The sequence below is a fragment of the Anastrepha obliqua genome, chromosome 5 (genome assembly GCF_027943255.1).
Source record: "Anastrepha obliqua isolate idAnaObli1 chromosome 5, idAnaObli1_1.0, whole genome shotgun sequence".
Lineage (NCBI taxonomy): Eukaryota > Metazoa > Arthropoda > Insecta > Diptera > Tephritidae > Anastrepha > Anastrepha obliqua.
In genome coordinates, this window is record NC_072896.1 from 50007702 (window position 1) to 50035615 (window position 27914).

The following is a 27914-nucleotide window of genomic DNA, read 5'->3' on the forward strand; positions in this document are numbered from 1 at the left end:
ACGGTTGAGATTGCTCAGTCTCGGATTTTGCGAATCTCAAACTTGCTAGTATAGCCAGCTTTCTAAAAGCCTCACAATGGTTTATAGAGAACCAAGTAGAGTAAGGATAGGATAGCTCCGGTAGTATCACAATGGGCCTCCAACTGGTCTACATTAGTCGAAGGACAGCCACTTTACCTAACGTAACCTAAGGATTATGGATTATACTTACGATTATGAATATTCTTATACGCATATAGAGGGGGAAAAACATGAGGATTTCAGTGAATAAATAAAGAAATATTTTTCCGGACAATAATATATATTTTCATTCATCACATAAATGTCCAATTTCATAATCACCTCGATGAAGATGGATGTATTATACAGGGTACGAACCGTATTTGAAGACAATTTGAGAGTAAAACAATTAGTTTTTATTTTGAGCAAAATTTAATGCAACTTCACGAGTCTCTTACACAACCCTAACTTCTTAAATATTTATAAAATCATGCCATAAAATTTTCATTAGCTGCAGTAACCTCTTCCAACGGCGTCCGGTAACGATTGCGTGCCCAAATTAAATGCTCTTTATTAACATTGAACATAAAGGAATTAATTACAGCTTTCAGAGAAAAAATTATGTTAAAAGGATTGGTTATTTATTTTACGCTCACCTACGCCCCATGCTATTCACGCTGTAGTATATTTCAAGCTGAAATATATGCCGCAACAAAAGCAGCTAAATTGGCTCCTGAATTAATTCCTCTTAATACTCGGACAAACATTATCACTGATAGCCAAGCAGCTATTAGAGCAAATATGGCTCCTTGGACCAACTCGAAATGTGTTCAACAATGCAGACCCAAAATAGATGCTTGCGCGGCTTGTAAAAGCTCGCGAATATGTGCATCAAGAATTACGTAAAATAATATCTTCGACTCCAAATACAAAGCACTGGACCCTAGAAGTCTATGTGGGATCTTTTTACAGATCAGCCAGCACTATCTATACTATGCATAGTAGTTCAGGGAGTTAAGGTCTGAAGAGTTATGCGGCCTTAATTTCAGTGTTATTTGGTTAAGGAAATTTTCAGCCATCCAATTTTGTGTCGCCATCGTTTTGTGAAATCATTGCTCAATGGGTTGGCGCGTACACTATCAATCCGGGGTTTCACTACAGTTTAATTTGATCGGATAACTCGACTTTTCTCGTGTTTACTCAGATATACCGAGGATCTTCATGGACAACTCGACATATAAGACCGTCAGACATATTAAGCTCCCTCGCAAGAGCCGTCATTGATTTTGAGGCGTCCTCATTATCGATCGCTTCCACTTGTTTTATAAATTCTGCAGATTGGACAGAGTCAGAATGTTCCTCGTGTTTTTGCGTCGACGTCTAATGCTTCCAATTCATGGCAAACCTTATGAACAAATGAACGGGCGCACTTAAGAAAATTAGAGATTTCTAAATCGGTGTGATTTGCACGTATAGCGCCGATAACTGCATGTCTCTTCATTTCGTGAGTTAAGTTGTAGTCCTCTCATTATAATTATTCTTTATTTTTGTGTTTTCGATCACCACAATACCGTTTTGCAACACTGAGAGTTTCAGTTGAGGCAGTTGGTGGCTAGCACCGATATTATCCTCGAGTTTTGTCAAAGAAAAATTCCAATAGTGTATCCTCTATGTTGTAGATGTTCTTCGGTCGCAGTCAGCTTTGACCATTTTTTCTAGGGGGTGCCGTTTTCAAACCGAATATCAGTTTGTACACAACCGCAAACCGCGTACTTTATTTGCAAATAGTCCTTTTATAAGGGCATCCCTACTTTTTACTGCTAGGAAGCAAGTCTGGTGGCAGTTGGTATTAATTTCAAACTGCAGTAAGCCTACTAAATACTGTATATGTACGTGCATGTGCGAGTATGTAAATAAACTCGCATACGTATGGAGTAGAAATACTTTTATACACACATACAACCACACATTTTCGTACTGAACATGCATATTTTTATGCCTCCACTCGATTTTCCATTTCAGCGGCTCTGACTGTTACCGCTGTTGTAGCCAAGCATATTTTTAGACCATCTACTCAACTCGATGTGTCTTCCGTCGTTTCTACTACTAAAATTAAAAATATGCACCAAGAGTCTAAACAAAGCCAGAGCATACGGTGAATTTATCTTAGCGTATTCCGCGTTGTCAAAATTGTTATTTAATAGAGGCATGAACAGTTTTTACATAAGTAAACCTCAGAATAACCATGATATCAGACTGAAATTTATTCCAGATGTGATGTACATATATCCATGATGAAAAGATTTTAGAGGTTTGGCCAATATCAGGCCGTTAACCCACTCTTACTGAATTTCTTATAATCAGCTCATAGGCCGACGAAGTAGGGGAAAACTGAAAAAAAAACACAGAAAAAACTGAGATTTTTTGGTAATGTACGAAAAAGTAAACTCAGTATCCGCTCATGTTACTTCGTTTGAAAAAAAATTGTTGCTTCGGCTGCCACGACACAGGGCCTGCGCGCTCGTTTCACACGTGTAGTATTCACACACTCGTCCAATCAATCGTTAGTCAGACGGGAACGAAGTGTTATTGGTTGATTTTTTCCACATATCACCAAACATTCTCACAAATTCGCTGAGAGCCGAATAACGGTCAGCTAAATAGCGCACCTCTAAAAATCGTTTCACCATGCCGTCATCGACTGTACTATTGAGATTTCTTGACTACCGAACTGCCCTCTCAATAAATCAATGTCTTGACCAGCTGTGAGACGCATGCCAGTATCTTGTTGGAATCTCATGTCACTGAGGTCAGATCCTCAATACACTATAGCACAGTAATAATTTTCATGGTAGGAAAAATTCGGTTCAATTACACTTCAGGCATGAAATCCGGACTCTTAATGTAATTTGAATATTGTCTTTTGAGGCACATGTTGTTTTTTGTTATCTAATAACTCACTTACTATTCAATTTAATTTATTGATATAGTGTTAAGCTGAAAATTATCTTAATCGATGAAATTCAGGATTTTTTTGAAAATTTTATAGACTTAACCCATTGAATTTTTAGCATTTCAAATAGTTGTGAGACCTTTTGAGTTAATTAATTTTACACGAGTTTGAGCTATTAGGGATCTCCATCATCTGCCTTCAGGTTTTTAGTAAATTTCAGTGTTAAATCTGCTATAATCAGTTATAATGCAAACAACATTGATTTCTACAATTACAATGTTGAAAATATAAATTTGAAAATTGGATAAACTATTTCACCACCGACTTATAGGATAAATAGCTGCTCATGTAAAAAAGAGCCCACTTAAGGGGGGACCCTCATTTAGACGGTCGAAAAATGCATCATTTTTGGGAATTTTTTTCTCAGGTAAAATAACTTCAAACGTTTTGTAATTCATAAAGTACTTTAATAAATGTCTTGACTGTCTACAAAAATTTTCGGAGAAGAAAAAAAACATTTTAAGTATGGAAATATACACCTCGTCCATGGCACCTCATTCTATCTGTGTACATTCTAGCGCTCTGAATTTTTTTCTGAAATAAAAAAACCAAATTTTTTTTAAAACTTTAGGATAATACCTTCGATGTGACATTTTGATTTAAAAAAAAAATGTCGAAATTGATATTTTTTACCCAGTTTTATGTTAAAAGTGATTTTTCATGCATAAAAATTTACTTTAAAATTACAAAAAAATATGAAAATCTTTTTTTAAAAAAAAACACTTAATGTCACATTGAAAACAATTTAATTATCTTTAAAATGAGCTATTGCAAAGCCTGATTGGTTCAATACAGCGTTCTCAATTGTGTACACAAAATCGAAAAATGATGTTTCGAGAAAAACGCGTTTAAAGTTTTGGATACAGGCGATCAGGCCACCCGTCGCGTCCTGTTAAAAATTTTGTCACTCCTTCAAAAATACAGATATCGACTTGAAATTTTATATTATATATATTCTTAAATAGTTGTAGAATAGATTAAAATTATTTCCAAAAAATCGATTTTTTTGACCCGATAAATGAGGGTCCCCCCTTAAACAAAAAGTCAAAATCTTCCATGCAGAATGAAAATAAAGGGAGAAAAATCGAACAGGGGGAAAAAGGAAAAGGGGCTTTGGATTAGAGGAGGATGATGACCAGATTGTGTCTAGTCACAATTTCGTGCTGAAATTCACCAGGTGTGTGACATTTGAGCCTGCTATATACGCAGATGTAGCAAAGATGTCTGAATCTTAGCTCGGCGAGGCGGAGAAAGTTCTGAGATGATTCTAACACATCCTCCAGACAGTTTCTGCAGAAAGTACCTGAAGTAATCCCAATTCCCGGTGAAGGCACCCACCAAATTCGAGAGCTGCGGCTTTGAAGTTTAGAAGTTCTCTCGAGTGCCTCCGATTTACCTTGGCCAGAAGCTTGTCGCGACTTTGCTCTTTTCTGCACTGTTTTTATCTACGTACTTCCAGGTCATGCTCTCTTCCGTGAACTCTGGGGGCTCCACTCGAGCGTAATTTTAGTAATATATAATAATTATTTTCCTTTCGCAAAGTGTGTCAAATCCCACGCTATGCCCCACGTTTAGTCTCGACATTAGCAGGTTCTGGGATTGTTAGTGCAAGTATATAGTACCTTCATTTGTTGTAACGTTGCACACCACATATTCTTTACACTCGTCCAATTAGTCCTTGTTCAAACGGAAACGAGGTAGCATGAGCAATGACTGAGTTAATTTTTTTGTTCATGACCAAAACAATCTCAATTTTTGCCGTCACATCGCCTATTAAGCCAGCAAATCAACTGATTCCTTCAAAATCGCAAGCGAACGGTCCGAATTCTCTCCATCGTCTGAAAAGTACCATGCCACAAATAATTGATGTCAAAGATCTGCATCACTCAATCGAGCAACGTCGACTGTGACAGAAACATATCTAGCAGTGCTACTTTTGTACGTAGTTAACAAAAATAAGAAAACTCCCTACAAAAAAGAGAGATGAAAGAAAAATCTCTCTCTCACTATGAAGATTTATTTGTATGGAATTTTGGTTTTATTTAAATATTTTTTAATTTTTTTAATATATTTATTAATGAAATATAAAAAAGTAATTCTGAAGACAGCCCAAGCACTGATTAAAACCGTGCTCCTTTTTCCATAAAATTTCTACCATTTTATAGAAATATGTATGTACTTGTATATATTTACATACATTTTCTGTTTCTAAATTTTTATGAATTGACACTCAGAATTAGAGAATATTTTTCTCGAGAAAAGTTTAACTCGCTGGTAAAGAAAGTTTTTACATTTGGGCTGGCAAAGCATGCATATGTACATATGCGCATATGTATACATATATATAGGGTGCTTTTGTTAGCTGCTGGAGAACTATCGATTTCGATAGCTATAGTTTGACTGTGTTGACATTTCTGTTCAGTAAAGATGGACAACGCGTCACTCTTCAACCGCGAATTTGAAGCAGTGAAGCACTTTGTATATCTAGGAACCAGTGTAAACAGCCATAACGACGTCGGCCTAGAGATTAAACGAAGGATAACTCTTGCCAATAGGTGTTACTTTGGACTCAGTAGGCAATTGAGAAGTAGAGCCCTCCCTCGAAAAACGAAAGGACAAACGCTGTACAAAAACTCAACTGATGAGAGAGCTCTGGGAGGGTTCGAGAGAAAAATTCTCCGAAAAATCTTTGGTCCTCTTCGCATAGGACCGTATCCGATGGAACAGCGAGCTGTATGAGCTATACCGAGTTGTGGATATAGTGAGGCGTACAGCGGCTGCGCTGGCTTGGCCATTCGTTTGAGAGAGAACCCACTGGTGGACAACGAGTAAGAGGAAGCCCTAATCTCCGTTGGGGAAATCAAGTGAGGCATAACCTTGGAGCACTCGGTGTCACCAACTGACTTCAGCTAGCAGTGAACCGAGATAGATGGCGCATTGTATTAAAATCGGCCAAAACCGATATACGGTTGTAGTGCCTTCTAAGTACCATAAGGAAGTAAGTAAAGATGGGCAAGTCATCAAGAACAAATTGTAGAATTTCATCTTGCTTCGAAAAAAAAAATTGTTTGCGAGTGGCTTGCATGTCCATAAAATACTGCTCGTGAAAGCATTGAAGCCAAATTATTATCTTACGGTATTCACAGAGAGGTCGTTGGTTCGAATCTCGGTGAAAGCAAAATTAATAAAAACATTTTTCTAATAGCGGTCGCCCCTCGGCAGGCAATGTCAAACCTCCGAGTGTATTTCTGCCATGAAAAAGCTCCTCATAAAAATATCTGCCGTTCGGAGTCGGCTTGAAGCTGTAGGTCCCTCCATTTGTGGAATAACATCAAGACGCACACCACAAATAGGAGGAGGAGCTCGGCCAAACACCTAACAGAAGTGTCAATTTTATTTATTTATTTTGTAGTAGTAGTGAAAAATTGAACTGATCAAGTGGACCATGTAACTCGTAGCCACGGTGGACATATGCCGGGTATCATATTCAAAGAATAAATGCCATGAAAATATCTACCAGATTATAATAAAAAAATTAAAAAAATCATTCCAACAATATTTCTGTTTTGCATATCATTTTAAGTTCTCAAGCTCTTAAAAAACGCCCGATGCATACAAAACCACATATTTGCGTATAGAGGCACATATATTTCCCGTGCTCTATAAATATTACAACATTGTGTAGTTTTTTTTTGAAAACTTTATTTCAAATTACTTCGTCAGCCCCGTAAGCAAACACAAGTGCTCTATAAGTCGACAAATTGTATGCAAAGCTCATCAATAAGCGCCTACATCACGACAATAAGATAAACGAAAAATGCAATGTCTTTAAACAACTTGAAGTGCACTCAAATGAAAACGACACAGATTTATCGCAATTCGTAACATTTCCTACAGCTTGCTCTAATTTTTCCTTTTTTTCATATTTTATCTATTCATTACAGACGAGAAATAATGCAATTGTAATCAGAGTACGGCAATTGGACAGTGGAAGGAAAAAATGTGAAAAAACTCAGCGAAATAACAAAACCGGCTGTTTCGCATTTCAGTTTATTTTTCTTTTACGAATTTCGATGAATGCAACATCTTAACAGTGCCGACAACAAGTATGACAGCCAATCGACCAGCTACGCAAACCGAGGAAAGGTTGGCGGAGCAACAGCAACAACACCAACAACAACGTACGCATCAACAATGCACAAACACTTCAACAACTGCGACAAATGCCAATCTGTCATCGTCTGCAAACGCTTCAGCTGCTTGTACGGCGGCTAACTATGATGAAATGGAGCATTGCGGCAACAGATACGGTGGAACTACTGTAATAAACACCAGCAGTGGTGACAGCAATTGCGCGCATGCTGGTGGCGGTGAAGGTGTATGTCGTAATCATAGTACCGCCAGCTCAACAACACACCGCCGTGGTCACAGGTGAGTAAATTTGGGTGGAAGATTGATAGTTATAATATGAATAGTGGTCTTGAGAGAGATGAATGGAAAAAAAGGCTTGCCCACCAAATTTCACGCAAAAAAATAATTAATTATTTTCCTAATGCCAACCATAACTGGGATGCATTGAAAGGCCATGGAAGGGGCGTGTGGAAAATATGGCAAATTAGATAAACCGAAAATAACTTCAACATATGGTTACGCTCACCCACGCAATTCGCTAAAGTTGACAGCCGTTGTAGACACTTAAATTGCTCGTGACACACTAACAGAAAGTTCTGGGTTCAAAGCATAATGCGGACAAAAATGCGTATGTTCTAGAAACTTTTTCTGCTAATTTGGTTCGCTTCTCACCACGCAAAGGCATATGCTTTTGAGAACATTTCTGCTATAAATAAAAATCGAATAAAGACTAACACAACCAAAAGGAAGAAAGTTTCACCAAAAAGTTCGGCCAAAACAGCTGTCAAAGTTATGAGCACCACACTGTTATATGTTATTTAGGGAAGGTCTACTACTCAAAATATTTATAAATATGCCGGGTTTAAGGCAAATATTAAAATACTACATATTCGTGTCGTCCCCATTGGTAAATGGATTAATGGGAAACGATTTCCATATCTTTTCACCGATTCAGCTGCAAAGAGTTCGTGCCGTTCGTCTATTCATACAACCCCTTCCGCTGCCGTAACCCACACGAACGGTGCTAAAAATATTTCCATTCAAGGTAAGAGAGTGGAAGCCCATTGTACATGCATAGATAGCAGGACGGGTAGTTAATCTCTACATTTTATTAACTTAAGTCCCAAAATATGTACAGATGCTCGCAAATAACTATGCACGAAATGTTTCGATTTGCACAGCTTTTTGCACAGTACTTGGAAACTAATCTCTGCTGGAAAATTCTTTGTGACATTATTTATACCCCGCACGAAACAATTATAAGACCAAGGTGATTATGATGATATTTACTAAAGCAATAATAGGAAAATATCCCCATATCGTTTCGTTGATTGCGCATATGTTTAAAACAGTATCCCATAACGGAAATTATACCGCATTTATTGCCATTTATTTCATTTTAGTAACACGTAAATTTTTGTTCTATGCAAAACGAAATAATTATAAGACCAAAAGCGTTTGATTTTTATTAAAAAGTTCACAATGCAAGTTATTACGTTAAAATTATTATAATGGTGCGCAACTAAGTTCTCGCTGTTTGTCAATAGATGCCGCCAGCTGTGTGTGTCAGTCGATTCTAACATAACCTAAACGTCATAAACCAAGCTTAGACATATGGTAAACAAACTGCTTCGACACGTTAGTGATTTCGTTTTGGTATCATATACTTTTGGTTTTGTGAAAATGCCTCATTTTGTACCGAATAATCGTCATTTGCCGGAAGTATTGATTTTCCTCTTCCATTCGAAAAAAACGGCGGCTAAACCGCATCGAGAGCTACAAAAAGTTTATGGAGGTGCTGCTTTAAGTGAAACAACGTGGCGAGATTGATTCCGTCGCTTCAAAGACGGTGATTTTAATGTTGACAACCTTCTGCGTGAAGGAAGGCCAAAAACCTTCGAAGACGCTGAATTGGAGGCATTGCTCAATGAGGACCCATGTCAAAGGCAAGAAGTCAGTATTAGGAGTTACCCGCCAATCCATTTCCAAACGATTGCATGATTTGGGAATGACTCAGAAACAGAGGACTTGGGTTCCTCATGAGTTACAACCAAGGGATGTTGAACGCCTTTTTTTCGCCTGTGAACAACTGCTCCAGCGCCAAAAAAGGAAGGGTTTTCCTCATCGCATCGAGACGGGTGATGAAAAATGGATTAATTACAGCAATCCAAAGAAAAGAAAGTCATCGGAACTGCCCGTCCATGGTCGCAATTTCAATTCCTTTTCAAACTTTGATGAGCGTAAAGGCCTTTCTTAATGTCACTCTACAAATCCATATTTCCCATTCGTGCGTGGAACAAAATTTAGGTAATGATATCGTATCTTCTTCCTCTTGATTCACATTGTTGCAACCTAGGCGTTCTTAGCAGAGCTCAACAAAATGGGGTCGTCGACTATTTTCTCCCGTGTCAACTGACACCACTTAGAAATACCAGGGGAGGCTAAATAAAAATAGCAAGCGATCTTCCAGCTCAGAAGAGGCCATGTAGTGCGAAGTTTTCCATTAACTAACTGGATATACCAGGTGCAAGCCTTCGAAATCATATTGATTTAATCGCTTTAGTTCATCGTCATCAAAAGAGTTTGCCCCCATATAACGAGCTGTTTGCTCCAAATTCGGTACACCTTCACAGCAGAACTGCAATTCTTGGTGTGCTGCATATGTCAGAGTGTCTCTAATTGGATTGGCCATCTCATATGAGCTCGACCTCAAATGGAGATGTGGATACTTTACACAAGTCCTTCTTGGGTGTACTTTTGCGAAAAGAATCACTCTCCCATGTTATCCTTTAAGTATAAGCAACATTTTTAGATGCGTCAAGACTGATTAAATTTGTGTGTGCAGAGAGTTGTCTTGTATTTTGTGTGATAACATATGACCGTGCAAACTGCGGACTTCTGAAGCCACACTTAATTATAAGACTCAATTTTTGTTTACAGTGCTGAAAATAGAATTTAGTAGGCGATATTGAAAAGGTTTCCCCCATCAATTTTCGCAAGCGGAATTATCAGTTGAAGAGCTGAGCTGGCAGACTATCACCTCGAGTAGTCGGCTGGGGGAATAAAAGCTTCCACCAAGCTTTCTTCCTTGTTTCTTTTGTCGTATCTCCGCATATACTTATATTAGCGTGAAAAAGGAAACGCTTTCACGAAACGCGAGGAACGAAAACGCGCTTTGTTGAATTGGCGTAAAAAGAAAGAGCTCTCATCTATAATCATGATATTACTAATAAGGAGCTGGCACGATGAGCATCCAATAGACGTTATTTTATTAAATAGTTGGTGATGTGGTCGTTACTTCAATAAAGTATAGGGGGACAAGATAAGAGCGATATGAAAATAAATTGAAATAAACCAACAACGGTATAAGACTTCAAATCAATTTCAAAAATTTGTTTGAAGCTGCATTCAAGCTATAATATGAAATAGCACATCAGTTAAATACCCTCCTCAGCCTTTCTCGAATGTTGGTCTCTAGTTGGTTTAAAGTGATTAACTAATTAGCGTAGACTAAGAACTTGACGTAGTCCTAGACAAAACAGTCGAAGGAGCCAAGTCGCATGATTGCGGTGGCCAATTGATGAATGCTCGCCGTGAGATGATCCGCTCATAAAATTTTTCCATCACAACTTCGTTGGAGCAACAGATCGAATAAAAAAAATATACACTTCTATCAGGTGTTTGGCCGAGCTTCTTCTTCTATTTGTGGCGTGCGTCTTGATATTGTTCCACAAATGGAGGGACCTACAGTTTTAAGCCGACTCCGAACGGCAAATTGTTCTTATGAGGAGCTTTTTCATGGCAGAAATAACTCGGAGGTTTGCCACTGTCTAGCGAGGGGCGACCGCTATTGGGAAAATTGTTATTATTTTTCTATTATTTCATGCATGGAGACTCGAACCTACGCACTCCCGAATGGCCACATCTTTTTTTCAATTTCAAACGTTTGTTAATCTTCAAAATAATAGCCATCGCTAGCGTCACATTTTTCCCATCTATCAGGCAATTTGTGGATGCCGCGCCAAAAAAATTGGCCGTCTTTGGTCACAAACCAATCATCGAGCCATTTTTTGGCTTCTTCATGAGAATTGAAGCGCTGCTCGGAAAGTGCGTGGCCCATCGATGCAAACAAGTGATAATCGGAAGGCGCCAAGTCTGGTGAGTAAGCCGCATGCACCAGCGGTTCCCAATCGTACATCTCCACTAATTCCCGGGTCGCTCTTGTTCGATGTGGCGGTGCATTGTCATCAAGAAAAAATACTTTGAGACGCCGATCGGCATATTCTGGGCGTTTTCGGTGTATAGCGCTATTAAAATCGGCCAATTGTCGTTGGTAGAGTACACCGTCAACTGTTTCACCTGGTTTTAATAGCTCGTACCAAATCATACCACACTGATCCTAGAAAACACACAGCATTGCCTTGCGGCCGAAGCGATTTGGTTTGGCCGTTGTTTTTGGCTTGTGGCCGGGCGGACCATACGATCGTTTACTCTTGGGATTGGAGAAATACACCCATTTTTCATCACCCGTAACGATTCGATGCAGAAAAGGCTTCCATTTGAACCGAGAGAGCAGCATTTCACAAGTGGTTTTTCGATGTCCGCAAATCGTAGTTTAAAGGCACGAAATTCGACATTTTTAAGAGCGAATGCATTGTTGTATGAAACGTAACAAACAATGAACTGAATATTGTTGATAGATGGCAGACGAAAAAAATAAGACATTTGGGAAGGTTGAAAAATACTCCTAGCGACATCTATGGACTAATAGCTGGAAGTCTCATTTCATAGGTATTAATGTATTCTGTCCATAGAAAGTTGGTTAATATCGCCCTATGCCGAGGACTATTAACGGTAACCGTGTATCCTTTCTCATTTCGAAAGAAATTTGGTTCGATGATGCTGGCATGCCATAATGGGATCAAACAGTCAGTCATTGTGAATGCATTGATTTTGGTCAGATACGTGAAGACTATGTTTGCTCACATAAAGGCAATTTTGCGTTTTGAGGTGAGAAAACGTTTTTTTGAAAATCAAAAATTCCGAACTCTGTATTTACCATTGGTTACCCTATATAAAATTTTCTTTATGTCAATGAACTCACTGAGCAGTCCAGAATACGAGTGGCCGATCCAATATAAAGTAAAGAACAACAACTCTACTTTAATAGCATTTAATGCTGATATGGACGAGAAGAGAGCGAAAGTGCTTTTGTACTTATAGTTATACGCACATATGTATGTATGTGTGTATGTGTAAGAATTAACTATAGGCATCAGTATGGGCCCATTAAATAAAATATGCCGGAACTAAAAAAACAAAGTCAAACATATTGATTAAGGGGAGGTATTAGGGCAGAAAAACACACAGCAATTTCCGTATTATTTGAATTTTTGTTTTCAAGTAAATACTGCCATAAAGTTTTCGTAGTTCTCATCGATTACCATTCCAAAAGTAATCACATAAAGCTATTCATGCACATACACTAGGCAGCATTGCGGTGCTAGAGCGCCAAGGGAATACTCGTAGTGTTTGCCATTTTATGGCGAACCCAACTCATCACGACGTTGAGCCCATTGCACTTGGTACATTCGAACTCCATCTACACGAATATGGCAGGCTTGCATGAAACAAAGAAAATGTAAAATAAAAGAAGAGAAGGTAGAATAAACATGCTACACGTGCTAAAAATGCAAACCAGGTGGGCTGGAGTTTAGTGAATGTGCCACTGTTGTAGGCATTGTAAGCGGACAGACGAATCATCAGCCGACTAGCAGTGAGGCGAACGTCAGGCGCGGCATGGCCATTTCGTAAAACCTTTATAAAGTAAAATTTCAACAACACCAGCCAGCCAGCCAGCCAACCAACTCGAACCGCTTCATTGATTTAGTTACCAAATGAGTATCGGCGACGCGAGTTGAGAGATTTGCACGTGCGAATGATTAATTTTGCTCCATTGGCATAGTTAAGCCAAATAAGGGACAACAAAAAATATAAATTATATTACGAGTATTCTTTCAACATTCGAAAATATTGAAAAATGCGGTTAATGCTTCCTGTTTGATCTTTTGTTGTTGTTGTTGTGATTTATATACGTGGTACGTTGTGTCGCGAGCTTATATTTACAGACATACATACATATGCCCATAAGACATATGTTCTCTAAATGCTGACCGGCTGTCAGTGAGACTGTGCGACTACTACGAGTATTTGTCGTAGGCGGGCGCGAGGGTGTCAGTGGTAGTGGCAGTGACGCTGAAATGTTTGAGAATCGTGCAAGTAAGTCGTTGAGTCAGTGAATTACTACTGAGTGAGTGAGTTTATAAATGAATTCTCGACAACAAAACAATTCCATCCATACATATCCTCCATATACGTATACGTATGTGTGTGCATTAGTGTTTATAAAAGTGTATTGGTTTTCATATGAAATCCTTTGATGGTTTTTGGATGCCGTTGGCTTGTCATTGCCACAACCGTTGAGAAATGAACTTGACTCTTTGGCCTTCGGTTGACAGGAGGTTTGACCTCACGGGGCGCTTTCACACACACATGTAACTACATACATACATGCATAAGTAGGCATTTAAATGCATACAACAAAATTGATTGTGCTGTACACAGTGTCTGACAAAAGTATGCATTACAACAATTTATCAAAGTTTAATTGGGAATTGTGTATGACGAATGGCTACTTTTTGTCAAAAATGTTTGGAAAACTAGTTCCCTTCACCCTTAACAATTGCTAGCAATACTGCTATGAAAAAGCTCCTAAAAAAATCGTCGGTACGGTGATCTCCCATGGTGATTGGATCCGCTGTTACGTGGATTGATGGCCAGTCAATCCTCATATGGAGCTTCCCTAGTTAGTTGTGAGTTAGCTCTCATGATATGGGGGTTAAACCACCACTTATGCCTCATCCCCGCGGAAAGGAGTCTTACTTGATGATGATGTATGTATGTATGTATGTATATATACGACTGATTTGTAGAGAATGATTAGTTAATTAAATCGGTATTTCATATGAAACACTTTCTTTTGATATTTTTTGAGAATTTAAAGATGTAAGAAGGCCTTTATAGAACTTGAACATCCGTAAACTTTTATTTTTTGTAAATTCTTTAAATTTGTAGTATCAAATGTGATCAATAGATGATTTGCATATGCTGCTCAAACCCTTACAAACCTTAAAAATGTCTTAAGTATGATATTAAAAAAATTGTAGCTTTTTTTTTGTCGGGACAGACTAGCAAGTACAGTATTCAGACACAATTAAGTCCATTGTATTGCACTCAGATTCCCTTTTTAATTTTTTTTAAATTTACTCGACGTCCGAAGAAGTCTACTCTAGGAGCTACTCTCAAGGAGCCAAGGTGGTCGCTTCTTAACACACTTGTGCCAAAGACCTCAAGCCTGATTCGAGCGATGCAAGGAAAGTGGTCCGCCGTCTCATCCTCCTCTCCACATGCTGGGCAAAGTGCACTGTCTGAGATGCCTACCTTTTGCATGTGCTTTGCCCATGAAAAGTGGCACGTCATCAGTCCAACCAGCCTCCTACAGTTCCCTCTGCTTAGTGACAGGAGGAACTGCGACAGTCGGTCGGACATGACAGGTAACATCAGTTTTGTCCATCTGCAGCCTCTCTCAGCCTGCCAAGCTCGCTTGTGGGCTGGAGTAACCAGTTTGCTAACCGTGCCATTGATGGATGCAAATTGGAGTGACAGAACGGGCTCCGCGCCAAGGGAGTTGGCCTCAGAGCCCATCCTAGCCTACTCACGATACGCTCGTATCCCAGGACCTATGTTAGTATCAGCGTGTTATGTCTACCGACATAGTTCAGCCTGGATTTACAGTACTCAACTACCCTTGAAGTGGTTGGAGGACTGCCTAAGGCCATGAGCGCACCTTGGCTGTCGCTGCACACACATATATGTAGATCTGCCTCTCCATATGTTTTCCACAACAAAGTTCATCGCTTCTTGAACAGCATACACCTTCGCTTGAAACACAGATGCATGTATTCCTAGAGTAATGTGTAGTTTTGTTCCGCAAGATTCCACGTATGCTGGTATCTTAGACGTGCAAACCTGTAGCTTACCTTTCAAACTGGAGGAGGATAAACATTCAATTTTATCCCCACTTCTCTTTCAAAGGCCTAGTTACTTTAGACTTAATTTCCTTAACATCATCACCAATTCTTAGAGGTCGAAGTTGGAGCATAGGGCCGCGTCTTAACATAACTTAATTCATTTGTTTTTTCCATGTAATAATTTTTAATACACTTAAGATCTACACCTAGATATTAGAGATAATCCGCGATGTGCTAAATTTTTTGAGAAAAGCGAAACAATCAAAAGCTTCAAGTTAGGTTAGATTGAAGCAGTTGTCCTGTGGGACACACTCAGGCTCATAGCCCATTATGATGCTGTTGTGTTTCTCCTAAAACCAGTCTGTGCTTTTCAAAAATTGTAGAATATCTCCTATTTCTGCAGAACTGAGATTTTCCAATTCATTAAAAAATTGTCTGCCTAGAATATTAAATCTCCGTCTGGATAGAGTAGGAAGATCTCACAGAAGGTGCAAGATTGTCCCTTCCTCTTCCTCATCAAGACAACTTCTACAGAAGTTATGTGCTTGCACACCCATCCTTTGGGTGTGCCCACCTATTAGGCAGTGCCCCGTTATGACTGAAATCAGTGTGCTAAGCCTGTGTTTATTTTGGCTTACAGGGATTCTGTGCGTTTAGCATTGAGAGTCGGCCGCAGTTGACGGGCGATTTTGCAGGTGGGTTCATTATGCCATCTTTCGTTTGCTTTACTTACGATTTATTCAAGGATGAGTAGCTTACATGTTTATAAGGGTATGCCTATGTCATTGTCTATGTACTCATCGGCCAATTTGGTGCTGGGTTCATCGGCTCTGCAGTTACCCTCAATGTCGCGATTGCCAGGAACCCATATTATCTTTAAGCGAAATGATTCAGCCATCTCGTTAAGAGATGTGAGTCATTTCATGGCTACCTTAGAGGTTGTCGACTGTTTTGTGAAGGATTTTATGGCCGCCTGGCTGTCATACTGTACCAGTGGCGCGGCTTTCATTATTACCATCAGTTCAGCTTGAAGTTAAGAATAACTTTTGCCAAGAGACTATCGCTACTTTTACGGGAGTTGTTTTTTTACTTTCATGCCACACTTTTTTTAAGAGAATTAATTTTCTAATAGAAAATATTATTTGTTTAATTAAAAACTTATTTTCCCTAGTGCCAGTGCTTCGCTACATCAACAGCTCTGGTTAACTTTAGTTATCTGCCCGTTGGAAGTCGCATAATGATATCAAAACAGCGCTTTAGTGCTACTAGGAATAGCACTTCTGGTACTTCGTCCATTCCACCCAATTACCAAAATTACCTAAAATCCTAAAAATAGCGAAAATTTTACGGCAGGTCCACTTACCGTAAGTTTTAGGCAAAAATAAACATCAAAAAATAATTTCTCCTAAGATATCTAAATTTCCCGGAAAAATTCCAGCAAAAACACATTATTTGATCGCAGTTTACAATATCTCTCCAACTTTAAATTCGTATATAAAAAATAAAAACATATTTACAGTCTAAACATTTTTTGGTATTTTATTGTTGGAGGTGTAAACATTGATTTACTTTTGCCTTCATCAAATCCTGTTGCACTATGTAATTCTCAACGTTTGAGGCATTTTAAGTACTCATTGCTTCGAATCTGGCTGGGTAGATTTCTCTTCGTCAGCGAGGCGAGATAGCGCCGATTGAGCTTGACGGGCGTGCATCTGTAACGGTAGGAACAGGTTGTACTCCAACAGCTCCCAAAGGACTAGAGTGCATAGTACCTGGAATTGTAATGTCTCTAAAGACTCTTCTGGCGGCAGTTGGATCAGAGACAGTCGAGAGAGCTTCTTATACCATCAGGCCGGAACTCTTGATAATGAAGGCGACTTAATCGGATGCTATACGATGGGTCTCCGTGTAAGTCTATGCAGCATTTCAAGCTTCAATGTGGGAGTCACTGAGGGGGTATCATCATAGTATTTTTTTCTCTTCTGCTATCACGAGAGTGAGATTCAAACTTCTCGGGTCATACTTTCTCAACTTGAGAGGTTCTATCAGAGTTGGATATTACCCGCTTGCACGCTGCGCTTCTCTAATTACCCCTTTAAATGGTTTTTCTCCATTTTCTTTTCTAGTTGTAAACAAAGGTTTTTTACTTACCAGTAGATGAACCCAATTCGATAAGAAACTTTTGGAGCATTTTCAGAAGATTTTTTAAAATCTATATTTTATTCCTAGTAATTAAGGAAAAAATTACGCTTTCAAATCGAATGTTATTTGACTATACAATTTGCTTCTACCACTTCGAATATGACGGATATATGAAATTTTCAGGATCAGGCATAATTTTACTATTCATATCGAACAAAGTTCAATTTACGGGATACATTTTCCCAGTGCCTATAAATAAAAACTTACCAATATTTAAACGTAAAAGTAGGTGCTTCTGATTGCACATGCATATGTTTGTTCTCATAATTTTCAGGGCCACTCCTCTTATTTCTTTTTTACATGGCGAGACTTTTCTCTTTACTTTTTTATATTATTCTTGTGTGAGAGCTTGCTTGTAATCGTTTTCCAATACCACGTTGAAATTACAAATACATATATGTGCATACATACTTATACATATCTACACAAAAAACACAAAAATGCAAGGAGCGTTCCAAACAAACAAAAGAACATCACATTTGAACAAAAGATGGACCCATTTTAAGCAGCCCCGATTTATGTCATTGAAGTTCGAAAGGTTGTGTTGAATCCTGCGTTTTAAGTTCGACCTAGTTTTTCCTCTAATTCGTGTTGTGAGCTGTGAGCACTACAGAGTTTATGCCATCTCCAAATCGTAGTTAGGTTTTATAAGAAACTTGTTTCTTGGCAGGAATTTGTCATTGCTTGCCGAGGGACGACCGCTATTAGAAACAACTTTTTCCTTTCATTTGATGTTTCAGGCCCTGGACAGGCTTCGAGCCAGAGCCAACAAAGTGATAGTAACGCGCAAGCCCACTCGGCATTGTAGTTGCTCGTTAAAAAGGTCGTCAAAGGTAGCCTGGAAAATCCTTCGGGTTGTTAGAGGGCTTCTACTTCACATTTGTTCGAAAGGTGTCAAATCAGTTAATTAACATCATGAAATATTTCTCATATACAAGGTGAAATCCAAAATAAACAAGACTGGCGTCATAAAAATGGTTTTGATGGCTCAATATTTGTAATGAGCTAGTGCGTTGGAAGTTACATCCCTCGTTGGCTTCCAATTAAAGATTGGTGACATTCGGTTCAGTGGAAGCGAAGTTATTGCGTCTAAAGTGTCAGTATATTTGTGTCATCGGTACGAAAATGAGTTTCGAACAAAGAGCTAATATCAAATTTTGTTTTAAAATCGGTAAAACGTTTACCGAAACATTCGAATTGATGAAAAAAGTTTATGGCAATGATTGTCTATCTTGTGCCAGAGTTCATGAGTAGTTTACACGTTTCAGAGATGGCTGTGAGGACATGAATGGCAATGAACTTACGGGACGCCCAAAATCAGTAATCACCGAAAGCTCCATCGAAATTGTTCGCAAATTTATCAAAAATTAACCGAAATCATCGTTGAAATTCATGGAATCGGAGTTGAATATCTCCAAGACATCGATTTATTGCATTTTAACTGATCATTTGGGCTAACGAAAGGTCTGTGCGCGTTTCATTCCGCACAAGTTAACTGAGGACCAAAAATTGCTCAGAATTCAACATTCGAAATACTTTATTAAAGAGGCGAGAAGAGATGCGAACTTCCTTTACAACATTGTAACTGGTAATGGAACGTGGTGTTTCCAACATTAACCTCAAATTAAGCGTCAAAGTGCCGAATGGAAGGCCCCAGACGTGCCACCACCCAAAAAAATCGGGTTTGGAGAAGTCAAAAATCAAGTCGATGCTCATTTGTTTTTACGATTCTATGGAAATTGTCCACAAGGAGTTCGTGCCAATGGGCTAAACCGTTAATGCAATTTTCTATCTTGTCGTTTTGAAGCATTTGTTGCATCGCATTCGTCGAATTCGCCCTGAACAACTCGAAGGAGGAAGCTGGCGCTTATTGCTTGATAATGCACCATCTCATCGATCCACTCTAGTGACTGATTTTTTGACAAGAAATCGCATTTTAACCATCAATAACTCACCATATGGCTCCCTGTGACTTCTACCTATTCGGAAAATTGCAAAGCCATCCAAAAGGCTTGTACCGACATCCTGAAGGACATTCCGGTCAATGACCTGAAACACTTTGTATTCATTTGTACTTTCACAATTTAACACGCGTCACTTCGTTTTCATTAGTTTGTTTAGTTTAAATATCACAAATCACAATATTACCAAGCCATTCACTGAATTTTCACAAACATGTAATTCCTCTTCCTTTTGTTTGTTTTGTTCGTTTGTTTTCTATTGGTTAGGGACCTGACGTCAGACTTGTCAAAACCATGAAAAATAAAGTAACTGTTTTGGGAAGACGCCAGTTTCAGTACTCAATTCGCCTTGTAATTGTCAGATGGTTAATATGGCGACCGAAAAGTAATAATTAAACTATCTTTTTTCTTCTGTCATGGTTTAAATTATTACGTTTTCGACTACATAAAATAATACATCATAATGATAATACTTCCAAAAACATTTTTGGCAGCTGAAATAATATACCGGATGTGCCATAAATTTAGTTTATTTCGCATTCTCGTATGAACAAATTTGGGAAAATGTTAGTACCTGATATCGAAAATCGAATAACCAGCTGAAACAATGATGCCAAATAGCCGCCTACAAGCTGTGATTTTACTACATTAGACTATTATTTGGAGTTACCGTTAGGGGTAAAAGTTAGACCAAGCATACAGTTAAATCGAAGTCGCCATAATAGGGTAACTCCCTCAGCTCGAGAAAGTTTATTGATAAACTGAGTTGACTTTTCAGGCGGGTTAAGTTGAGTTGACATTTCAATGAAATTATGTTCAATGTTCTTTCCAATAAAACAAAACATGACTAAAACAAAGCACACGGTTTTTTTATTTATGGCCGAAATAAATTACGTAAATTCTAGACCCTACATGTAACACCCTGTATATGCCCGTTCAATGCAACGCTGTCCCTAAATCATTTTACTCGTTAACTTGTAACTGTCATTTTGAAATTTCGAAATCATTTAAATATATTTTGAAATAAACAAATACTTAAGATTACATACAGGTGAATTAATTTTCTGATGTATGGCTAATTAGCCCATACCACCACCTACCAAATCTCTCAACTGAATTGAAATCGATTGCCGAGCGCAAAACTAAAATAAGTATTTTGCTCCAATCCAATGGATTTGTATTTGCTCACACTCTCAAAAGCTCAAACCTTTGGCAAATCATATATTTGTATGTACATACATATGTATATGTAAGTATGTATGCATGTGATAAATTTATATACTTTTATCTTGCAGGCGACAAGAGTCCATGTATCAGATGACGGGCCTCTACTCGGAAACGAACACTAGCGGCGATGATAGCAGCGTCGATGCCGCCACACAGGACTCTCCGGCCAATTTGGGTGAATTGGCCAGTTGCAGTGCCGGCCCGATGCCTGGCGCCAATAATACCAACGCCAACGTTTTGTCGCGTGCCACCTGCAAATGTCACAATCATTACCATCACCCACCACCACATCAGAACAACCATCATCACCACCCACACAACAATGGCCAACATCAAACGCCATGCAATGCCAGTGGCTGTTGCAATGAGACTCTGGCGAAAAGTCATAGCCGTCAGCCGTCTGCGAACATTACTGTTGGCACATCTACTGGCGCCGGTAGTAACAATAATGCGGCTAATATGCTATACGATTCCGAATATGATAATGATGACGAACTACAATCACGTGACTGTGGCATTCTCAACTATAGACCGCGTCGTATACAAAAATTCGCTCGCATCAAAGTATTCGTCCTTTTACTGTCGATTCTAGTCACGCTGCAGCAGGCCTTGAGTTCCGGTTATATAAATTCAGTAATTACGACGATTGAAAAACGTTTTGAGATACCGTCAAGTTATTCTGGTCTGATAGCGTCCAGCTACGAGATTGGCAATGTGATAACTGTTATATTCGTGAGTTATCTGGGTAGTCGGCGTCATATACCCGTGTGGATTGGTATAGGTGAGTACATGTCCACTTAGGATCTGTATGTTTAATGACTTTATAGAGCGATCTTTAGTTACTTTTAGAGGCCAATCTCTGGTATATGACATACCACATTTTGTTTCACTATGAATCTGAAATAGAAAGTAGAAAGTAATATTATTTTTGAAGGAGAATGTGGAATAAAAACTCAAACGACGCTAAGTTGAATGCGGTGGCAACAGGCATGTTTTTAAGGTTTTGTTTGATGACCCTTAGTTTATTCCGTCAATTTCCATATAATAGTACAACATTTGAGCGATATTTTTCGAAAAATCTAAAAATAGTTTTTTAGAATCATCTGAAATAAGATAATCAAAATTTATTTGTTAAAAGAATGGACTAATAAATTTGGAAGCCGAAAATTCGATTTTCGCTATTGTAAGATTAAAAATTATTAAATTAATTCATGCGAAGAAGAACCTTGTGAAATTTCAAAACGATTGGTTTAGTAGATTTTGAGTTATGGCGTATGGGACATTAGGGTATATTTGGCTTTAGAGCACATTGAAGTACAATAACCGCAAGCAATGAAATTTGTGAACTGAAAACAGTGAAGTATTTGATTTCATTAAGCGTCGTGAAGTTTGACAGTTAATGCGAAAATTTGGTTTTTCTAGTTTTAAGTTATTTGGTACTTTTCTCTTTTTACGGGATTTTCTGTCAATTTGTGATAGTGATACGCAAGTAAAATGTGAAGTGGGTTTTACTAAAAAACTAAAACGAACTCGCCAAAACACGAACTCACCCGACTCATCTGACGAAAGTATCTGGTGTTTTTTAAGAGCTTGAGAACTTAAAATGACAATACAAAACAGAAATATTGTGGGAATGAATTTTTGTATTATGGCCTCATAACTAATTGCATGGCATTTTTTGAGTTTGATATCTGTCATATACCCGTCTCGACTACAAGTTAATAGTCCATTCGATCAGTTCAAATTTTCACTACTTCTCTCAATAAATCTGGCTGTATGACGTTAATGGTTCAATGTCGGTAGCTTGAATATTGGCTTCCAATGCTTCAAGAGTTGCTGGTTCGTCCGCATAAACCAATGACTTAGCATAGCTCCATAAAAAGCTATGAGGGGCTAAATTTCACGAACGAGGGAGCGAGTAAACAGGAGCGCTTTTAGAAAGAGTTCTACCACCAATTTTATTGTGTAATAAATCGATTGTTAAGCGCACTGTATGGCAAGTTGCGACTCTATGCGGGAACTTTTTCTAAGCAAATTTCCATAATTTGGAAGCGTTGTTCTGACATTAAACGATTCATGATGACTTGCCAAACTTTACTGAATAGAAATCTCAATATCGCTGTTTGCCATTCTCAGTTCTCAAACCATAGATACTTGTCATGCAACTAAAAAAATTGCCGATACAGGTGAGATTACTGAAACGATTGACTTTGTGGATTTAGAAGCAGCTGATTTGGAGATTCATAAATTAATAATGCAATGTCAAAAGTGGGAGTCATATTCGACGAGCACAATAAATTTTTTTTTCTATGTACATAGGTGAAATTAAAGAAATTAAAGCAATTGTACTTACAACTTCAGCTTTTTTCGGTAAACTTCTGCATCGAGTTTAGAGTTATACCAGAAATAGAGGATGTTAATATTTATAACACTACATACATATAATTATAACACTACATACATATTATATATACGCGGCCAAATGGAGTTGAAGCCGCCAATTCCAGAAAATTCTGCTTCAATTTCACGCTTTCGTCCAAAATATATTTGTAAAGTCAACCTACCCAATTATTATATAAAATAAGTCATTATTTATCGTCGTTATTTATCGAAATTACTTATTTTTTGTGCTTAATTTTTGTTAGCTAATAACTTTTAGACTATTACTTAAATTTTCTTGAAAAATTAAATATTGGAAAAAATATTTAGGTATCGGTAAACCAGCTGATTTGCTTTTTCCTTTCGCCGTGTACATTCGGCTGCTGAAATGAAATTAAAATCTGTTCCATTCGCACCATCGATGTATGCTTCTAGCTACAGCTTCAATGTCGGCTTTCGTTTTTTCTTTTCTAATTTATTTTGTCTTGATATTTCCAATGTACAAAGCGTTGTTGTTAGTATAGTGCTACTGAATGAATGCATTTTAGAACACAATCCTTATTTTCTTTTAAAGATATGGGTATCATATTATTCCCTACTTATGTTAAAAGTGCCCTTTGTCATGGGTACTTTTACATTTGCCAAAATTACTTTACTCAACAAGCGTTAAGTTAAACTGAAAACACATTTCCTCTAATTTTTCAAAATTCGAGAAAGCGAAATTTATTTTTAAGATTGATCAATTATCTTTTGAAAAATATAGTTTGAAAAAGAAGATGTGAAATGTATCCCCTACACTGACCTCAAATATAGCAAGCCTTACACAACTATATATAGTACTTTAAAGTCGGGCAGATCGGCTGAATCTACGGGCGCTCAAATACTGGTAATTTACTTAATTGTGCTTCGAACGACTTGAAAATTATACACAGTATTGTCAGTGCATTGCGAAAAATGTAAATTTATTTTATGCTATATTCAAGGGGTACATGGTTTATGATAATTTTTGCCATGGCAGTAGCGCTTTAGGAGATCTGACAATGCCCGCTACCAAGGAGACGATTCCTATTAGAACATTTTTTTCTAATAATTAGATGTTTCATGAATTAATAAATAGATTGGCTAATTTTATTAAAGAGGAAGTTATAGTACTGAAATAATAAAGGGTTTATTAATAAGAGTTGTGATTTTGATATTCAAAGAAAAATGCTATTTTTTAATATAAATGATCGGATGTTTATTTCATTATAAAGAGGAAGGTATGCCGTTAATAGTGGAAAATAACATCAGTCAAATTGCCACCACGACCACGCTTACAGGACAATATCCTTTTCATGAAATTTTCCATAACCGAATTGCAAAGTGGCTGCCCTATGGCCTCGATAGCCTCACGAATTCAATCTTTGAGGTCTTGAATCGACCCTGGGCTGTTGGCGTAGACCTTCTCGTTCACGTGGTCCCAAAGAAAAAAGTTACAAGCTAAATCATATGGTCTCGGTGGCCCCTTTGAGAGATAACACGGTCCGGAAACTTTTCCCGTTTCATTGCTTGTGTGGCACGGAGCGCCGTCTTGTTGAAAATAAACGTTGTCCAGATTAATACCATCCAATTCCGGCCATAAAAAATCGTTAATCATCTCTCGATAGCGCAATCCATTCACCAATAACACCTGTTATTGGAAAACCCTTTACCTCCACCGAACTGCGGTATACAATACTACGAATCTAGCAGACGCTAGGTTAGAGATACGTCGATTGCTGCAAGCCTTTTTCTGGGCGTCGATGCGGAAAAGAATTTAGCTGCGCCAGCAACAATGCGTTCTGGTGAAAAGTTTCGCTCAGTTGAGTCAGTAGCATAAAGACCCAACTTAGGTTAAAGCCTCCAGTAAAGTAAAATATATACATACATATATATAGTATATATATATTATATATTTTGCGTAAGATCCATACCTACATATAGAAATATGTCGTTCCTTTTCTTAATATTTCATATTTCAATAAACACTCTATATGTTTAATATCTTTTTAGGCGCTGCCATTATGGGCATTGGATCGCTGGTGTTCATGGTGCCCCATTTCACCGGTGAACCGAATCCCGGTGTCACGATTATGAATGAAACAAGTGACAATATATGTCGCAGTGCTCTGGTACGCGACCAAGATATGGACTTAGGAAGGCTATCGAGTGGTCTATCGAATCCACCGTTGGCTTCGCACACGTTGCGCGAAGATAACTGCCTCGAGGGCAAGCTGTCTACCTTCGGACCGGTGTTGCTTTTTGTCATTGCACAATTGCTGCTAGGTTGCGGTGGTAGTCCTCTGTTCACGCTCGGCACTACCTATGTGGACGATCACGTTAAGACGGAAAGTTCATCAATGTACATAGGTTGTATGTACAGTATGGCAGCGTTTGGTCCGGTGCTGGGATTTCTGCTCGGTGCCTACTTATTATCATTTCACATGGACTCACTTTCGTCCACTATCATCTCGATAAGTATGATTGAACCAGGAAGACTCTTAAGAAAAAGTACTAAGGGTTTTTTTGTTTTACTAATTTTTTCAGATCCAGGAGATCGTCGCTGGGTTGGCATGTGGTGGGGTGGTTTCCTCTTATGTGGCATTTTACTGCTGATTGTTGCAGTGCCATTCTTCTCCTTTCCAAAGGTATAAGCAGTAATTTGCTTGGCTTATCAGCAGATAGTGTTATATTTTATGTTTTTTTTACCCAAGGTTCTTACCAGCGAAAAGAAGAAGATACGTAAAAGCTCCGTTATGCAACCTGCAGTGCCTAACAACTCAAATAGTCTTCCACGCGGCACCGATCCCGCTGGCAAAGTTAAAAAGGAAATAGTGGCTGTGACTGCTAAAGAAGACGATGAGCCGCGCGTGGATACGGGCTATGGAAAGGATATAAAAGGTGAGTAAAAGACGAAATCAATATTCATAACAGCAAAGTAAAGTTTGGCACCATTCGTCTTACCTGCGTATTTTTCTTCCAGATATACCCCAATCTATGCTGCGACTCGTGACGAATCCCGTTTATATAGTTACTTGCTTGGGTGCGTGCATGGAATTGTGGATTGTATCCGGGTTTGTGGTGTTCTTACCGAAATATTTGGAAACTCAATTTAGTTTGGGCAAAAGTCAAGCAAGTGTCTTCACCGGTTCCATTGCCGTGCCGGGTGCGTGTATTGGCATCTTTATAGGCGGCTGTATATTGAAACGGTTCCAGCTGAAACCCAAGGGTGCTGTGCAGTTTGTTATAATTTCGAATGCCATCTGCCTCGGGCTATACGCAATGTTATTTTTTCTTGGCTGCGATAACCTCAAAATGGCTGGCACTACAATACCGTATTATCGTAGCGCTAAACACGGTGTCATCGAACCATTCCAAGTAAATCTTACGGCTGCCTGTAATTTCGGCTGTGAATGTCTCACCAGTGATGTGGAACCGGTGTGTGGTAACAATGGTTTGACATACTTCAGTCCTTGTCATGCGGGCTGTACAGCCTTTTCATCCACGTCGAACTACACCAATTGTGCTTGTTAGTATTGTTGCTGTTTTTTATCTCGAATTTAATTTACTGAATTTAATATATTTCCTTCTGTCAATTTCCATAGGTGTTCACTCGAATATATCGAGCAGCATTTATATGGGTGCTGGCGGCAGTCAAGCTCAAGCATTAAATGCCAATGAAGATTTTGCCGAAGTAACCGTTGTTCCTGTTGCAACTGCCGGTCCATGTGCCACACCATGCCGTACCATATATCCATTCCTCATATTGCTTTTCTTCATGACCTTCATTGTGGCCTCTACACAAATGCCATTACTGATGATTGTTTTGCGTTCAGTGTCGGAAGAAGAGCGTTCCTTTGCCCTGGGTATGCAATTCGTTATCTTCCGTTTATTCGGCTATATACCGGCGCCCATACTCTTTGGGAATCTCATCGATTCGACATGTTTACTTTGGAAATCCACGTGTGGTGAAAAGGGTGGCCGTTGTTTGATCTATGACATTGAGAAATTCAGATACAAGTAAGTACGAATATATTAAGGGAGTCTGGGTGGGCAAGCTATCAAGAACTCCAGTAAAAGCTATAAGGCAATGTTGTAATCACACAGTCTGGCAACCCCAGTTGCAACTCAGGCGATAAAAATTCCCAAACTTATACACATTTATCCCTCAATCAAAGCGACGTTTGTTGTTTACGATTGTGCGATCGATGGTTCCATCTTCTCATCTCCTTTATTCAAGCATGCTCTGGGCCACGGGTGATAGATTTCCCAGGCTTGGGCAATAACTATGAGGAATAACAAAATTGTGAGGAAACCACGTCACGGGGTGTTCGTCAGCCAAATTCTGCACGACGATTTCACACATATTCACACACTCGTTCAATAAGTTGTTGTTCAGACGGCAACCAAGTGACAGTGTGTTAATTTTTTCGTATATCACTAACACTTTCTTTTTTTTTCGTAAACAAACCGATTTTACCCCGGCTACGTCAGCCAATCAGCTGATTCTGTCAAATTCGCTAAGAGCGGGCTAACGGTCTAATATTGGCTAGACCTTTAAAATCTTTTCACCATGGCTCTCTGAGCATCAGTCACAAGGCTACCATTTTTATTCTTATAGGAAATCGTCACGGCCTTAAAATCTTTTTTAAGCCGCTGAAATTTAATTTTTAGGTATTTGCCATGTTAACCGATAACAAAATTCAGTTGCATATATTGACATAAATAAATGCTTCTTCTACTAAATTTTATAATTCCTAATGAATCGTATACCCCTTCGTTCGTCCGTCCTCTAGCTCGACTAAAAATACATATATATAACATGAAGAAAACTCAACCACCTTTTTTTTGTGGGGACAAACTAGCAAGTACAGCCCTCAGACACAATTAAGT

At 38.6% G+C, this 27914-nt stretch overlaps 1 protein-coding gene across 2 annotated transcripts in view; it reads left to right on the forward strand.

Annotated features, from left to right (window-relative positions):
- LOC129247621 (solute carrier organic anion transporter family member 74D) overlaps positions 1-27914 on the forward strand; it is a 51944-nt gene that overhangs the window by 19744 nt on the left and 4286 nt on the right. The window contains exons 2-8 of one of the 2 annotated variants that reach the window (XM_054886807.1): positions 6958-7444; positions 20693-21405; positions 25035-25499; positions 25569-25669; positions 25736-25922; positions 26005-26550; positions 26627-27041. In XM_054886807.1, the coding sequence (XP_054742782.1) occupies positions 7122-7444; positions 20693-21405; positions 25035-25499; positions 25569-25669; positions 25736-25922; positions 26005-26550; positions 26627-27041 (2750 nt within the window). In that variant the 5' untranslated portion in view covers positions 6958-7121. Of the gene's footprint in view, positions 1-6957; positions 7445-20421; positions 20625-20692; positions 21406-25034; positions 25500-25568; positions 25670-25735; positions 25923-26004; positions 26551-26626; positions 27042-27914 lie in introns of those variants that run through there. The other variant, XM_054886808.1, reaches the window with a different exon arrangement.